This window comes from Takifugu flavidus, chromosome 6, assembly GCF_003711565.1.
Source record: "Takifugu flavidus isolate HTHZ2018 chromosome 6, ASM371156v2, whole genome shotgun sequence".
Lineage (NCBI taxonomy): Eukaryota > Metazoa > Chordata > Actinopteri > Tetraodontiformes > Tetraodontidae > Takifugu > Takifugu flavidus.
This window is the reverse complement of record NC_079525.1, coordinates 11,519,909-11,537,544: the sequence shown is the minus strand read 5'-3', so window position 1 is coordinate 11,537,544 and position 17,636 is coordinate 11,519,909. Positions and strand designations below refer to the sequence as shown.

The 17,636-nt window shown below is 44.3% G+C and overlaps 1 protein-coding gene across 2 annotated transcripts in view; it reads left to right on the top strand.

The window, feature by feature from the left end:
- LOC130527887 (protein kinase C alpha type) overlaps positions 1–17,636 on the top strand; it is a 63,681-nt gene that overhangs the window by 15,596 nt on the left and 30,449 nt on the right. For both annotated transcript variants that reach the window (XM_057036723.1, XM_057036725.1), the window contains exon 3: positions 6,743–6,825. In XM_057036723.1, the coding sequence (XP_056892703.1) occupies positions 6,743–6,825 (83 nt within the window). The remainder of the gene's footprint in view (positions 1–6,742; positions 6,826–17,636) is intronic.

The following is a 17,636-nucleotide window of genomic DNA, read 5'->3' as shown; positions in this document are numbered from 1 at the left end:
AAATTTAATGTTTTTTCATTCGTCAAATCTGATGATTCTGTCCAGAGAAATTAGATTGCCTGATTTTGATTGTAATCCTTCTTGGAGCTGCCTTTAGACTTCCTGTTTTTCCTCTGCAGGAGATGGTCTGTTCTCTCCTTTCAACCATTTCCTTAGAATCTGAGGGCCTTCCCATCGCTTCTGCTAGTCTTACTTTAGCTTGCACTCATTACCGGTTGAACTTTGCGTGTTCCAGGTCAGCCTTCTTTTCATCTTTCCACTCTTTTCTTACCCCCTCCTGACTCTGAGCATTGGCCAGCACAGGAGTGGAGGAAGGTTCCTGTATGACGTTGTGTCAGTCTGACAGGATGCAAACACAACCTGACTCCTTTTTGTCTCCTCATTGAAGCACAAATAACCTGCTTAACGCTCCGACCCGCAACGCTCTTCTGGTGTCACCACCTGTTAATGCTTCTGAGGCAAGAAGATTTATTTCATGATCGTTCGAGAGGAATTATTACATTGCTAATTACTTAATAAATGTGTTTTGCTGTTCTGTATGAAGTCTCAAGGTTATTTCCTATTGCTCATCACACTTACATTTCACAATTTTGCTCTTGTACAGAAAGAAATGAATGTGTGGAGAGCTTCAAAAACTCCAGAGTTTTTCGACGGGCATTTAGCCTATAAGTATCCGCAGCTTTGTTTTCATTTTGGGGTTAAACTATCAAGTGGCGCTATTGCTGGAGAGAGAATGGAGAATGGAGCCCAGCATTAGATGAGCCATTATTCCGCCATCTCCACCTCCGATAATACAGTCGTGATAAATTTTTAATAAGTGTTCCTCGTTTTGTGAGAGCTCATTTCTCGCACAGAGGGACGCAGACCTCTACTTAGCACAGCGCTGCAGTTTCTGCTTCATGTTTATGGCTGGTCCATAAAGGACGTGACATGACTCAGACTGTCTGCTACCACACCCAGTAAACTCCCATCCTTAGTTATAGTCTGGGAGGATGGGGATATTCGAATGGTTCCGTAATGATGCGTTGTCTTGTGATCACAACACAGCTGTGGACTTCACGTGTGCAGTCTGGGATATTAGCATGAAAGCCGAGCACCCCAGAGGGAAGGCTACTTGCTGAGGAATGACTGCCTGTGCAAACAGGCAAAAACAAACACTTGCATTTAAGATACGGATTTACCCGGTGGGGGTTTCATGCAGCCTCATATTCACTTTCCTGGTTCAATCCAGGATGCTGCTTCAAATGATTTGGTCCAAAATGAGTTGACTGTATTTTCACACCTTTGAATTATTCACTGTCTTGGCCTCAGATGACGGAACGGAAGTGTTTGCTGGCTCTCTGGAGGCACCGGGCATTGCAAAATCCCAAATTGCAGCCAGAAGAGAAGATTTTTCCTCTGAACTGGCACCACGGTACTATTAATCAGCTCTGCTTTTGTGTACAATTCATATCCCAGAGCAATTCCAGGAGCTGGTGGGTCATTGTCAGAGATTTATATGTGTATGGCTCCATCTGGAGCTATAACTCAGCTGCAGAGGAACAGCTGCCTGTGAGTATGGAGAGGAAGCATGAAGGAGGGTTGGGCAGGGCGACTGGAGCTGTGTAAGGCTCGTGTGGTCCCTGAAAAATGATGCTCAAAGTTAAGGCTTTTAGATTAATTAGTTCCTTTCTTTCCATTACAGTGCATTCATTGAGAATAGGTGGTCAATGCATATTTATTGAAGCTGTCGGCATTCACACGCACTTAAATTGACAAGTGTAGTAGGCGACTCCGAGGTTTGGTCATTCTGCTCATTAAAGCCATTCCTTAGCCGTGACAGTTTTATTAAAACACACTCTTTTCCACTGTGAAATAGTGCCTTAATCTTATATACTGTCATTACACTAATAATCCTGAAAGTCTTCATGGCTGTTTCTGGTGTCCCCGGTGTTGCTGAGATATCAGCCACTATGTGAGGGCTGGAATATGGCAGCTCAGCAGTTAGTTTTCGTGGAAGATGACACAACTTGATCCTCTTGTGGTCATTATATTAAAAGTGTCGCCCATGGATGCCTTAAAACACCGCAGAGACGTTTTCTCTCCGTCTGTAGGATTGGTGGAATTTTTTTCCAGTCAGGTCTGATGTTTTTATTTCTTTAAAGACCAAAAACTTTCAGGAACTGGATTTCTATTTCTTTAAAACTCTGTTGGAAGCAAAGATTATGTCTTTAAAAGCTTGACAAACCAATTATTTGCCTGGCTAACGGAACAAAAAGAACGATCATTCCCAGTCAGACTACACTGTGTGTTATTTGTTATTTCGCGTAATAGAAATTAGAGTACAAATGGCCTTGGGTCAGTCGACGCTTTGTCTAAGAGCAACATCTATGTTCTCCTTCCCTGGAGTTTGTTTTCTTCACCCTGCAGCGTTAACTGGCTCTCCTTTAGAAAATACCATTAAGGCTCCACTCTCAGTTACAAATCTCATCCGGGATAAGCCAGCTAACCCCTTTGCTGATTATAAACCGATGGCAGGAGGCTCCCTGTCCGCGCCGTGCTTTCATGCGTCTGCTGGAAATGGCCTCGCCGCACGAGTCCTCTGGGTTTCTCTCGAGACACTTGCGATTGAAACGGACACTTTATAAATACAGTTGGAGCTGAAATTGATTAGGATTGAATTGAAAAGGCCGACCAAATGTGAGCTGGCTGTATCTGTTCTCATGTTTCTGAACTGGAGAAACACTTTCTTTAGCTCTTTGGTTATTCGAGTAGTTGCACGCTACCCTACTATGATCCTCTGAGACTAACTATAATCCTACATTGGCATGTCTGTGGACCCGCCTAATGTGACGTCCCTGTTATATCTCCAGTAAACCTGGCGGGTGTCTTCAGTACCAATCATAACGGCAACGGCAGTGATGCAATAGTGTGTGTTTGTGTGTCTGTCAGAGAGTGAGTTCATAGCCAAGGAGGCCACATTGTCATCGATCTTGTAGTTCAGCAGGGTTCTGGATCGAGATGAAGTCATCCTGTCATGGAGGGAATGAGTCCTGTTTTGTTTTGCTGTTCATGCAATGGGGGACATGAGAGGTTATGACATCAGCTAATAAATTCTCTTAACACAGATTGTGTTGTGCATCCCAGACTGAGGAGCGAAGAGGGTTCTCAGTGTTCTGCTGGATCCCTGTGATGCTGTTTGTTTTGGCTGATTAATAATATATTAAATATGAAGCAAAAAACACCTGTAATGGCAGGAACAGATGCTATCTTCTGTATGAGGGAGAAGTTGATTAAACATTGTCAAATTTGTCCCTAAAGGTGGGACAAGCCTAGTTAATGCAGATGGTTGGACCAGGAAGGCTGTCTGGTGTAAAACTGTGCCAAAGTAAAGACGCCTGTCAATAATAGGAATTCCGTTCTTTGATCGAGGGCCGGGTCAAGAACAACCACCACTCCAGGGGGCCGTGGAAACTTTGCTACTGTGTCCCAAAGAAGGACGAGAGGAAAGTGTGTTTGTAGGCAGAGAGATGAGGCTTTTTTAAATCAAAAATGAGCAGTTCTGGTTTCCATTGCTGCTCAGGCCAGTGGAATTTTCCAAGTTGTGACTGAGCCATAGTTTGGTTTTGTCTGTGATTGTTGACATCATTAACCTTAATAACGTTGTTCAGCCCTGGGCGGGCCAGTGTTACAATGCTATGGAACTGTACACAAGGCAGAGGGGAAGAACCGGTTGTGCAGCGAGCTAGTCAGGTATGCAGGTTATGCATGAAAAACCATGTTGACAGTCAGCATACCTCAAAACCTGAAGCACGTATCCTTTAGTATTTTGGTTTGCAGATTCACTCTGAGAGCACCGTGGTTGCATACAGCAGATGCTCCCTGCTAGCTTAATCACTGTTTAATTATTTAGAGCCTGTTTGCGCTAACATTTGGCTCCAGGTTACCATTGGTGCAGCTGTTCTTCTCAGAAGGTGTTGATGCCTGTGATGAAAAACCGTCCTGTTTTGTCCCATCAGAGTCCTGCAGACATATTTCAGTGAGGGTTGATTGCAGATTTAGTCATGATTTGTGAATAAGACGATAACGATGGTAATCAATGACGGTAATCAGCAAGCATTGGACGGGACAGTGGCGTCGCCAATCAACATGGAACCATTTCCTTTCAGGGCTTCATTCCTGAAATGTCATGTCTTTCTTACGTTGGTGAAAAGCAGTTTAACGAGGTCCTTTGAGTGGTGAAGAGCCACAGGGGGAATAATGAAGGCTTCCCCGCACACCAGAGGTTTTGGCCAAAGGCAGAAATGAGCTGTACTTTTTTTTTATTCTCATGGAAAATCTTCCTCCACTAAAATTACTCTGCTTTTTTCCCTTCTTTTTCCCTTCGATTCAACTAAACGTTCACATTTTTGTCCTTTTTTGTTAAAAAAAAAAAAAAAAAAAGCTGCATAAAATAATTGCCCTGGTCGACTGCCAACCTTTAAAAAGATGCTTCTCTCTCGAGGTCTGGCTGTGTAATGAGTCATCACAAGGCAGCAAGGGTGTATTTAAAAGCCCTGGTGAGAATTTATAACATTGCCTGTGCAGTAAGAAGCCATTTAGGTCAGAGGCTGACAATGACACGAATAAACCTGTTGGAAACAACAGACAGGACTGCGACACTTCCGTTAGAGCAGCAACTGTTCGGGTTCCTTCCACGGCCTAGGTTGGGACATGGACATCGACCTGAACTGTCAATCATTAGTCCCTGAGTGGGGTTAATTCAGCTGCTCTTAGTAGCAGCAGCTTTTATTAATAACTGACCAGTTGAACCCTGATGCCTGACTGTCCTGCTCTAGAAGCTTTATACCTGAGATTAAGACAAATGGGCTGGAATAATTAATGGATCATTGAGACTGTTTAAATATCCCTGACAGTTGTGCAGCTGCTGCTCCTTTAACTGCTAATACACGTGTTTCATGGGTGGTTTTGCAAAAAAGATAATTATCTGCTTATTTATAACAGAAACAAGGCCAAAGGTTTGGTGCAGGAACATTCACTGGAAGAATGTGCACGGCTCCTCCCGTGCACGATTGCATATAGTCATCCATTATCTCCAGTATCAATCAGGAAGGAATGTGCCATTGAGATTTATGGCCTGCCTGGTTTGCATTTTGGTGTTGGGCTATTGGCATTTATGCTTCCGGCTGTGTATCGACCACTCTGAATGATAGGTCCTATAGGGGGCATATGAGGAAAGTTGAGGTTTGACTTGTGGTGTTGTGATGGGTCTCTGTGGGGTGTGTATTGATCTGCCAACCTGTTGTTAGGTTTCATTTCTGCTCAGTGTTATTGGGTGCTCCTCAAAATGCCCAAACAGCTAAAAAAAGAGATGTTCCACGGGGAAAACAGGGTGACCTGGGGTCATGAACAATCGCTTCGTTGGCTCTTTTATGAAATAAAAGTTTCTGTTTAAGGGTGAACTGTATTTGGGATGCCTTTCAGATGAAGCTGGTATCTGGGACAGCTGTCTAAACGATCCTGCTGGCATTGACCCAACAGGGCACTGTTTGTGACATTGTTTACGCTAGCACACACACACACACACACACACACACGCTCAATACAAACCATGTAGATGCTTAAACTTTTTGCACTTCGACATTTTTACATCATTAACACCCACTGAACACACCACCTGACGCTATAATCTCTCGTGTTGACATATATTTTCATATGGTGCTTCTCACAGCCATTGTCAGGAAGTATTGATCACTTTGCTTCCAGCTTAATTAAAAGCCAATCAGACTGATTCAGGGTGCACCCTGCTAGCAGTAAATTTCTCTCTAAGTGGCAATGCAAACACATCCTCTGAACGACTGGTGTGAAGAATGATGCCTGCGGAGTACTTTGAGCCTGGTAATGGTAATGTTGCTTATTTTATACTAAACGGAAACATAAAAGTTGTATAGGAGTTAATTTATACGCACGTATGACAGTAGAGTTTATTGTGAGAATGCTTCAGCTGCTGACTTTATCTGCAGCTCAAGCACTCAATGTGCTCTATAGGAGCCAATTTTAGGAAGAAAACAATCTAGTTTAAGCTGTAAAAACACAATAGCTTCGTCAGAACATTAGTGTAAAATCCTGCAAAATCATCTATGACTGCACTGCATCACCGATGAAACATGACCCGCTAATGGCGACTACTCAGTGCTAAGTGAATACTACCAAAAACCACCAGATGCTCTCAGCTTGAGTCTTGAGTGTAAGCGCTGAGACCAGTGAGGGACGAGTGATCTTATCTCAGAAGGGAAGGCAGTGATGCGGAAGTGTCATTTGGACCTTTTTCCTATCTATCTATACATATTTATCAGTCTATCTAGGGATCTATTCATCTGTTTAAACAGATAGATGGGGTTATCCCAATCAACCAGCTTTTACACCCTGTCTGAGGCTGCCTTTGAGACACAGTACAGTTTGAGACACACGTCTTTGAGGTCGGGTCGGCTACAGGAGGTGTCGCACTCGGTTCTGGATCTCAGAACATGATAATGTGACACTGTACCCGGAGGCCATCTGGGCACACGAAGAAGAGCCCAGTCTGGACACGTTTATCAGCTGCGTGTATCCAACATCAGCCTGTCCCAACAATGACGTTGAATTTTGTCCATATCGCTCCATCTCCCTTTTCTTTGTCCTCCCGTCTTGATATTCCTGCCCTTATCTCTCTTCGTCTCCCCTGTCTAAACGCTGCCTTTTTGTGTCTTTCTTCCCTCTGCAGTTTGCTGTTTTGTGGTCCACAAGAGGTGCCATGAACTTGTCACGTTCTCCTGCCCGGGAGCTGATAAGGGGCCCGACACAGACGTAAGTAAACTGAGCTCAGCTGTTGCCTCTCACGTGATGGTTGAGGAGGAGATGCCTTTGATTGTTCTGGAAGAATGCACAGTCCCACCAACACATCAGCCTGACCAGCCCTTTTTTTCTAAACTGGATGTCTCTTGTATTGAGATAGATCTGCATATATTCCTGTCTTGTGAGCTCAGGAGCACTTTGCATGCACCTAGCCTGGAGTTGCTCGCCTACTCAGACTACATTCAGACGTTATTATCTGTCCCCTTGTGATGAAATCACCGCAGCAGCTGGTGCCCGAGTGACTCTATCCTCAAACTCAGGCACACATTTCGGCGTCTGAAGAATTTTAAAATCTTGACCCGCTGGGCTGGATTAAGATTAAAAGTATTTCTTGGTTGATTACTGGCCCGTTCTGTAAGACAGATGGGAAAGAACAGAGGCCAAAGCTATTGCACCTACATCTGGTTGCACAGATGTCATGAAACCGACAGCCGAACAAACAATAACACTCCAATAAACGCTCTCTCTTGTGTTCTCTGGTCTTTCACGCTGTAACGTGGCTTCTCCTTAGCTTCTCTTCGTGTGTAGCCTGCAGTACTGGTTGCTGTAACTGGAGATATGTCAGTGTGCCATTCAAGACCATAAAACCAGCCTCTTTAAATAGAGCATGCTGTGGACAACATGGAAGCTTTTGCAGCTACAGTCTCAACCACCATTCACAAAAATAAAATACTCATGTTCGCTTGAGCAATTTTATTATTAGAAAATAAAAGGGCTGTTTTTACCTTTTTAGTTTATTTTGATTCCTGTTTTAAATCTTGCCTTCGTGGCGTCATACCTTTATGTAGCCATGATTTATTTTGCCACTCGAAAGAATATGAATTTTTTATTTACCCTTTTGTTATGCTTTTTTTAATACGCATGACTGTTGTTGCCATGAGCAACCACACATATTGGATGTCTTGCTGCCTCCCAGGCGTGCAATCTAGGAAAGCAATAACTCCCATGGCCAGCAAATATCCTGAAGATCTGCAGTATCGAAGCTACCTTTACGACACATGTTTCATATTTCCAGAGATGCACGGCTGTTTTAGTAGCAAACTTGTCACGTGTGACCACACTTGCTGTAATGGGACACAATCCCAATCAGCGTTTTCCTTTTACAACCACCTCGGGGTGTTTGAAGGCTGCAAATATGCAGACAAGACATTTTTACACCGGTTGCGTAGATGCGCCACATTTCTATTTTCTTTTAGGTGTTTGCAGCAAAAAATATTTGTAACACATTTCTTCCACGCATTATTGCCGTTAATTATGAAAATAGTAAATAAAAATAAGGTACCTGTAATAAAGAAGAGGCTGGAAGGACAAGAAAATGAAATCAAAAAGGAGAAATAATTTACAAACAGTAATTAATATAAATGCACAAAGCCTAATAACTTCCACTCCTTTACATCAGCATGAAGTGATCCTCTCAACTTCCCCCCAACGCCCTGGTCAAAGGCTGGATCAACAGCCCATGTACTCGGCAGTAATTAAACTACGCTCACGTTTGTCACAACTAAAGCCCTGATTCAGGGGTTTGGAGATGTATCGTTAAGTGCTAGACATCTGCACTGCACCCTCAACTACCTCAAGATGTCTTTATTTAACCTCAAGAACACCTCCAGACTCTGATGATTTATTTCAGATCATATAACTGAAACCTTCACCCTGCCCTCCGTAACCTTTACTCTGGATTACACCAACAGGATCCAGCCCTAGATGGGCCCTGATGTGTCCAAAAGTCCGCAGCTCCAGCTCTCACCTGTACTAAACTCTGGCAGCGCATCACCCAAACCCTCATTCACCGGTTCATGCTCTTCTTCCTCATCATGTCTTGAAAGCTAGTCCCCTCATCCTGGAGTCCTCTGACGCTGGCCTGCTCACACCCCCGCAGTCATCTCAGAATGACCATAGATAGATTTGGAATTCTCTAGCTTTTGGACACAGTACTCCCCCAACTCTGGACACATGCAAGAACCTTCTGAAGTCTACAAACTCCTAAATAATATATATAAATATATATAAAATACAGTGCTAATAAATTCTCACGTTTGGGGAAAAATCTCCCTTTTTAACATTACATAAAGAAACAGGGTCAGGCCCGCTGAATGTCAGCCTCACCGCTGAAACGAGGCAAGTGTTCAGTCACACTTGACTGGTTTTTGAGTCAAAGGTCCCACTTTGGAGTCAGCGCAACACTGAGTTGCTGTCTGTGGCTGGTCAGCTGAGAACAGTGCTCACACTTGCTGTAACAGATGAACTTGAATGTAATATTACCAGTAGGATCCAAAGTGTAGTGCTCGACAAGAGTGTGCATTATGCATGAGCCTCCCAGTTCACTACAGGGACCCAGCAGATGAAACAGAGGAGTTTAAATGCTCCATTTGTTCGAGTGTGTGTGTGGCTGCTGCATCATTGATGTCCATTTAACCAGTGCAGCCCACATGACCTCAGCACTGATTTCACCCTCGCACACACTCTCACACACACCGATACCCATGACAGGCTAACAGAGTTAAACTGCAACACTGCCCTTTCTGTACTTGAGAACAGGCACATCTGACTGGAGGGTGACATGACAGGTTTGCAGAGCTAAAAGAAGACCCAGAAAAGACTCTAATTCCTTTTAAGTGGCCTTTATGTAACGCAGCCTTGCCTCTGCTGGATGGATGATTAGAGTATCATTGTTGATTGAAGCCATTGGCAGGAATGACCTAATATTTAAAAGGGCAAATTCACAAGAGGAGCCGGTTTTGGCAGACTCCAGCAGCTCTGGGGAAAATAGGTGCCGTGGTGATGAGACCAGGGACATACACTGTCATTACAGAGGTTCTGGGGAATTGAAAACGAGATTAAACTGCAACGGAGCCACACTGATGCCGGGTATCACGAGTTGTCACAGCCAATTAGGCCCTCATCTTTAATTTTATGTATTAAAACAGACGTGCAAGAACCTCCTGGCACTGTGCAGTCGTGGCGACCATAGAGACGGCTCCTGTACACGACCCTCACCAGCAATTCTCTTTTGATATCATTATCAAATGGCAACTCCTTTTGCTTAAATCAGATTAGTTACTAGCCTAAGGTTAGAAATGGATTCTGGCTTTTTGATTCTGGTAATTCCTCCCTCTGACAGCGCGTACAAGGTGAAACTTCAGAGCCAATGATGCCAAACTGAACCGCTGCTGGGTTATTATTTCCTAATTTGCACACTGATACATAAAGACTGATTGTAGTGTGAGAACATACTGTGATATTGTGCTGGTGCAGCGTACATGTCACTGGAAAGGAGTTGAAACGCTATTGCATCGTGTAACGTCTGGTACAGACAGTGTAAGAAAGAGCGCCATATCCTGTCAACAGGGGGTGATGCAGCACCCTCAGCCCAAAGGCAGGGGAAGAGACGTTCATGCCGACATGACAAATCGACTTAGGCTGCAGAGTTTTTTTCATTTACACACCGCTGTGGGAAGTTCCCATTTTCCACAGTACGTAGTTGTGAGAGATGTAATATTCAGCCTTTGTTTGTCTGAGTGGAGGTCAGGCCCCTCTATCTGTGTCTCTGCCCCCTCGCTGCGTTGAATCAAGGCAGAAGCTTTTGAGAGCTTACGCTTTCCAGAGAAACACGGATACAAAGAAACTCGATGCTCAGTTTGTTTGATCTGGCAGTGGCAGATTGTCTGTTTGGCCAGTAGGAACAGTCGATCTGCAGAATGTGAAAGGGAGAGGACATGCATAACGGCTACGCTTGTACTTCCGCAGGGAATAGGAGAATGTACTCCTGTAGTTTAGTGTCCAGTGGAGTCAAGCCTGTACAAGCAGAGCCGAACCCATGAATCAACTTGCTCAGGTTTTTGAATGCTGTTTGTCCTGCTATGATATCCACAGTCATCAGTTACTAGGCAAACATTCAGATGAAGGGCAAAAAACAAATCACAATTTGTCATTGTTTGATTTCAGCTTAGTTTCAGCCTGGAAGACCGTGGCGAGACATGTGACCAATGTGCTGTAGGCAATAATAAAGGTTTGCTGGAATATTCCCACTGAATGGTGACGGCACATCTCAGCTGGATGTTTGCTCCTGGCTTGTGCTTCTCTGGCTGACAGGGCCTCATAAACTCCCTCAGCTCTGAGCCAGAATTAAACCTCCTGTGGGGACATTAACTTATATAAACACATGTGGGTGTACACCCCCTTTAGACCTCCATCTTGATGTGTGTTGATATCACACAAAACAGAACAGCTCCAGTTTCACAGGCAGCAGCGTCTCAGATGAATGTATGTTAATTTGAGTTCCAATGCCCCGCGACACGCAGAGCCGTCCAGGAAGTTGTTTACAGAGACGAAATAAACGGCTCTATTCGACTGTCCTTCTATTAATATTTATGCACAATAGGTGCGAAGGCTCTTTTCGCTCAGCAACATTATATGGCAGATTTGTTGCTAACAATAAACAGAAATGAGTGTAAATCATGTCAGATCAATGCAAAATAACCGAAGTCTCATTATATTACCGAGAGATGTGATATTTTTGGTAAACTATTGATACCATCCAGCCATGTGAACAGTCTGAACCCCTTCTGTTAACTTTCTCGATGAGAACAAAAAGCCTTCCATACTTTTTACTTTAGTTAGAGTAAATAATCACACCTCGGTGGACTGGAAATTAGACACACCGTCACCCTTGATGGGTTATTCGTAACTAATAATTGATTATTAGATGCATATACTTCTATTTTTGTGGGGACTCTTGTTGACATAATGCGTTCTGTAGTCCGGGGTTGGTCAAACCAGGCCTATGAGAGCTGCAATCAGCAGGAGTTCATGCTCCTCCAGGTGGACTTCAGCTTTCTCCTGGAACCTGGTGCCATTTGATCACCTGACAGGCCAGACCAGATTGTATAAGACGCTATATAAATAAAGATTGATTTGATTTGATTTCCTAATATGTATTTACAGTCGTTGCCGTCACCCTCATGGAGGCTGTAGAGGGACCTTCCTTTCCTTATGTTCAACTTTGAGGTGGTTCTGTATCTTCATCTGAGTCATAGTGTATTGAATAGAAGGGTTTGGACCTGATTTTGAAGGTACACACATATCAAAGCAAAAATGAGAACCACAAGGTCATGAGAACTGCCTGAAGAGCTCAGAGACAGAGCTGTAGCTGGACACAGATCTGGACAAGGGTAGAAACACTTTCTGCTGCCCTCTGTTGGGGCAGAAGAGTCTCGGTCAGCGGTAACGAAGACCCAAAGTGTGGAGATGGAGAACTTTTCACACCAACAATGGATGGGAGATTCTCCTCAGTGAGTGTGTTCACATGCACATCTAAATATGACTGAACTTCTGGCAACTGGCCTTCATAATTTATGCAACTGGACTTTTTACGCCACACCGGTTGACCTTTTACATCACACCAAAACAGTCTATAAAGACGTTAACCAACACGGTAGCAGCCTCAACTAAATCAGCGGCAGCGGTTTAAGCATCAGTTCTTGGCTACTGTTTGTAGGCTGCTTTTGTAGCCCTGTGTTAATGGTGGTGCGCACAGCGCAGTGGGTTCACAGAGGATACAACCAGTCGCCCATCCATGCTTTCAAATCTTTTGGTCAGCAAAATATAAGGAAAACGCTCAGATCGCATAGGCTGGCTTGCTGTCCACGTGCTCTCATAAGTTGACTCAAAACCAAGCTATCTCGGGGAGGTAGACCGGCTACATCCTGGCTATTCTGGGCTGATTCCACTTCCCGGCGTCCACGTGCAATTTATGTAATCGAACTCTTTGGTTTCCTCGTGTACATGTAACGCACTTAAGGAAAGACGGACAAAAAGGCTGCATAGTTACTCACAGCCTGAAAGTCCTTCAGGTGTGTACTGTCTTTCTGTCTCTCTCACAAGAATCTTCCATTGACAGAAAGTACATACTTCAAAGTGTGTCCTCCTGACATACTTGTCACTGCACTAGAAATGGCACTGCACTAGTTCCCATGGTGACAGCAGTTGTCTACCAGTAGGACAGAAAACCCCGCTGGAGTGCAGCTCTCCCAGGACCGGCTTGGCCACCGCTGCACATGCCTTTTACGAGGATGGTCACAACTAAACGCCTAACCCTCACATCTCTTCACAGGCTTCGAACAGACCTTGTGAAACAGCCACGTCCCTATTTTGCCAGTGAAATGTGCATTCTGGTAGAAGAACAAACACACCATTCATCCTGGCAGGCAGCCTTGTTTCAACCTCACTCAACATTGTTTCTCCCTAAAATGTCATTAACCCAATGAGATAAAACTGCTTGTAACAGAACGCTGAGAGGTTCTGAAGTCTCAGTTTGACCTGACACATAACGACGAGGCCTGTAGCTGAACCAGCAGTAAGTCTGAATGTCTAGAAATAGAACAGTAGAGATACGTCAGCTCTTCTTCCCCCCTCTCTCCTCGGACTCCCTGTTCTCTCTACCTATGTTTACTGTCCATTTATGGTCATTGTGATAAGGTAACACATAATTTGGACATTTTCAACAAGTACTTTGCTCATATGATTGGCAAAATTAAGTTTTTTTTATTTTAAACTAATGTCTGGACTATGACGCTTTCCCATGGCAAGCTTCCATTGTGGCTGGAGAACTACACCTTTTGGAATTATTTGGAATTAGGCTAACAACCTTATCCTTTGTTTCTCTGTTCCAAAGTGAACTCCCCATGTGCACACATACAGACCACAAATGAAACACACTTGATAGAGTTAACTTTGAATAAGTTGTCTGCAGTCCATTGCACAGTTCCGGGGCCCTGTCAGGTGGCTCATTATAATGAAATAAGACTGCCAAGAGTTTAACTTTGAAACACATCTAACTTCTGCTCATTATGAAGCACCTAACAGATGGTCCGTGTCTTATTCTGGCATTACACTTGATCCGAAGAACTGTCTTTTTTTTGGTTTTACTAAAACTAGTTTAGTTAAAACCCCAATTTTGTTTGATTACATTCTGTGGAATGGCTTTAAAAGTCTGCAGCTTTGCATGAGCCTTCTGTTTTAGGAGTTGTGTTTTGTACAGCATGTGATGTATGTAAAGGATGGAGAGTAGACCTGGGATCCTTGTTCAGTTCAGCTATTCTAGAGCCAACTACAGAAAAGTGTCCTTTAGCCAGTTAAAAATTACACTTATGATTGAGTGGCATAAACGGTTTGTAAAAAGAAAGAAAGAAAGTTGACCTCAAATCAAATAAGAACCATTTTTCTGACTTTCTGACAAAATGAATTCTGTAGCTTGACCATAACAAAAAGTGTCAGCCATGAGCTGTCGGCTATTATCCGGAGCTGTCGGCTATTATCTGGAGCTCTGGGCTAAGACAGATGTATTAACAGCTACAACAAGGCAAGGAAAGCCCCTTGTGAGAGGTGGTGTCAACCTGTTCTTCCCCTCAACACTCAGCAGCTTAGCAAAAAGGTCAAGAGGAATCAGGGTAGCGATTTATAAGCTAAAAATAGTAACGTGCCAAGCCCAACACCTCAGGTCTGAATAAGCGATAGTTTCATCTTACTCTCCCATGTAGGCTGCAGCTTTTACTTCTACATATATATATATATATATAAAATGCATGTAGTGGCCTGCTGCTGCGCTGTGCAGTGAGGAATTGCAGCCCTCTATTATGTAAGTCCTCGTTTAAGCAGTCTGTTTAGTGCAGACCTGTTGTACCTCGATGGTCTGTGTAGACATTCCAGAAGCATAATAGGGACACAAAGTTGTATCTGTATAAACAGTAAGATAAGAGGCCTGTGAGTGGCGACACTGACACGTGTGACACAGCACACAGTTAGCACCCGCTAACACTAACGAGGATGATACTTAGAAATGACAGAGAAGGTGTAATAAGCAGGAGCTGTAGCATTCCCTGGGACTAAAGGCAAAAATAGCTGCTGTGTTATTCCATTGTTAGTGAAGTGCTGTTGGTGACTGGTTGTGCAGCAGCGAGTTGAGAACGGGGCCCTCTCACAGTGCGGCACGGTGTCGGGACACTAGACGCCGTTCCTTTTGGTCGCTCGCTCAATTGGTTTCAGGGTTTGAAGGAGAGGGTTGAGGCCAGGTCGCCGACTCTCCGTCATGTTCTGCCGATCACGTTTGAACGCTTTTATTTACACGGCGGCCGGGTGTCACCAGCATCAAAAGGGTGTGACGAGGCTTTGAAAGGGACTCTGAGTATAGTGCCACATATTTAACCACGGTTTTATGGAATACCGTCTTTTAAACAACTCACCTGCGTGTTGAAAGAATCCAGTATGGCTCAGTAACATGAGAACTTCTTCAGCTTGCCAATCATCTCTAGAGGATAATTATGAAGGCAAATAAAACACTGCAGGTCTTTAGGAGTGCACTTGTCAAACATTTGCTCATCTGTTCAACAACATTTGAGATTTGGAGCCAAGAGTGCGCCGTGTCTTTCCTCGCATGGCTGCATGTACAGTAAACACAAACACGGATCAACTGCTCCTTGCTTCTTTCAAACGTCACCTCTTTCACCTGTGAGGGAGGGAAAGGGTGGGAAAGGGTGCATTTGTTGGAGGAGAACGCGAGGTTGTGAGGTAAGTACTCACCCTTAGGCAGCGGTAAGATCAGCGGGGGTTCGACGCATTAAAAACACAGCCTCCTCCTCCTCCTTCTCTGTCCCTCCTTGCTGTAAATGTCACATCAGGTGGGTCTCTTTGGACTCCGTAGGAGGCCGGTGGAGTCTCTTGAATACCAAGCCTCTTACTGCTGTGGGGGTCATTTCCTATCTTCCAATGCAATAACATAAAAAGTGACAGTCACAAGGGTGGCGGTGCGTCTCAACTCACAGCTACTGAAATTTAAGCCATCTGCCAGGCCGAATGCAAACTCCCTCTTCACAATAGGCTCTTGTTTTGTTTTTTAAATCTCCTCTAACAACAGACTTACACATCAGTCAGTATCATTTCTACACTGAAAGATTTGGTAAAGGAGTGAAATGTCTTACCCATTATATATTATCTACCTTCTGTTCCTGGCTTCTCCCAAAGCTGCTGGGAAGATTCCACTCAGCCTCACCCTGCCAACCTGTTCATTAGCAGTGACTGGTCAGCGTCCCGCTCGCTAATCAAACCGTGTTGGAGGCTCTGGCTAATTAGCCACCATCCCTGGCAGCACAGCTGTATTTGAGCCCCCCTGTGCTCCTTTTTCATCCGAATCTGACAGCCTGGAGCCTTTTGATCTGTCATCTACTGTGGGCCTGTTTTGATCTCTACCTTAACATGCAAATCTACTTATTTTGGTGAGCCAGATGCTCATTTGGCCAGTAGATAAGAGACAATACGCTCTATCATGGCGCTACGTTATACAGTCTGTTTTTCATGTGTTACTGAGTTTTGATAAATGATAAAACGACGATTCTTCTGTTGTCAGGCCAGGATTCCCTCAGCGGCTTTCTCTCTCTGTTGACAGTCGACTCTTGCACTTTTGTCAGTATCATCTAACAATTCTTTCGTGTTCGACCGTCATCGAGCTCTTCGCTTCATCACATCCACAGCCAGCTTCGTTTCACCGTTATTGCTTTCTTGTGGCAAGATTAGCGTTCGACTTGCCCATTGATTTTGGTGTAACACCTTGTTAACCCCGTGACCGTGAACAGCCAGCGCCACCCAGTCTGTCTTGAATGTCCCATTAAGACCCAATTAGGCTGTAATAGTGGATAGAAAGCCACAAGGGTAAACCATTCCATCCCAGTGTTCACAGAGATGATGTTAATGGACAACCGGTGCAGCCAGTAGTGGGAAGTCAGGTACACTCATTTACAGGTTTCATTTCTCACCTCGGTGAACCTTTAAATGGCCAATCAGTCACTGTTCTCTCCTTAAGGACCGCCAGAACCACCCCTGCCCCGCATCTGCTATCACAATGTTCATATTTGTGGGTGAAATTCTGCGGAGGCAATTATTCAGAATTGTTTGCTTCATAGCAACCTTTCTTCAGCATCGAGCCATTTAGATTAAAAAACAACACCAAAGAAACAAGCCTGCACTTGCACCTCGTTTAAATGTTCATCATAACTGATCCAGGTTGGTAATCTGTTCCCTCAGGGGGGTTTGTCTTTATCCGTGGTTTACCCAACACCTTTTATACGACATTTGATTAGAACACGTGATTCATCTGTGACAGAAGCATCACTCATTCATGCTGTTAATAGAAAGAATAACGCAAAGTGTGTGTGTGTGTGTGTGTGGGGAGGTGGGTGAAAGGATAATCCTTCAGGATCAGCTGTGTGGGTGGATATGTTGGAGTGGCGCAGGCCCCTCTGTTTGACCCCTGTCACGTCAAAATTAGCTGGTGAAGTACAGTTTTCGGCTCGGTGTCCAGTCGGTTTGTTCCCGATCTTCCAATCCAGTTCAATGACACGGGGCATCAAAGCGTAAATTAGCCGGTGCACCCTGATCCATGGAGGCGCTGCATGCGATGGGAGTCGAGTCAATAAACACTCAGGTCGTTTGCAGGGTCAAGTGTCAATAGTTTAAACGGGTTTTTGGCTAATGTGAAATGGGCTTCTCTCTCTCTCTCTCTCTCTCCCTGTCTTAGAAAGACTCTTTTCAGCTATAATAAAGCCCATTTAGAAGACATGTGACCCCTCACTGGGCTCTAATTACTATCAGCAAGTAAAAGGAGGACGTATATGAGAACGACTGACCTTCCACTTCAACAACACCCTCTTTAAATTTCATCCTCTTTGGGTTCAGACCGAATCATTCAACAACTGCCAACTGCTACTATCTAG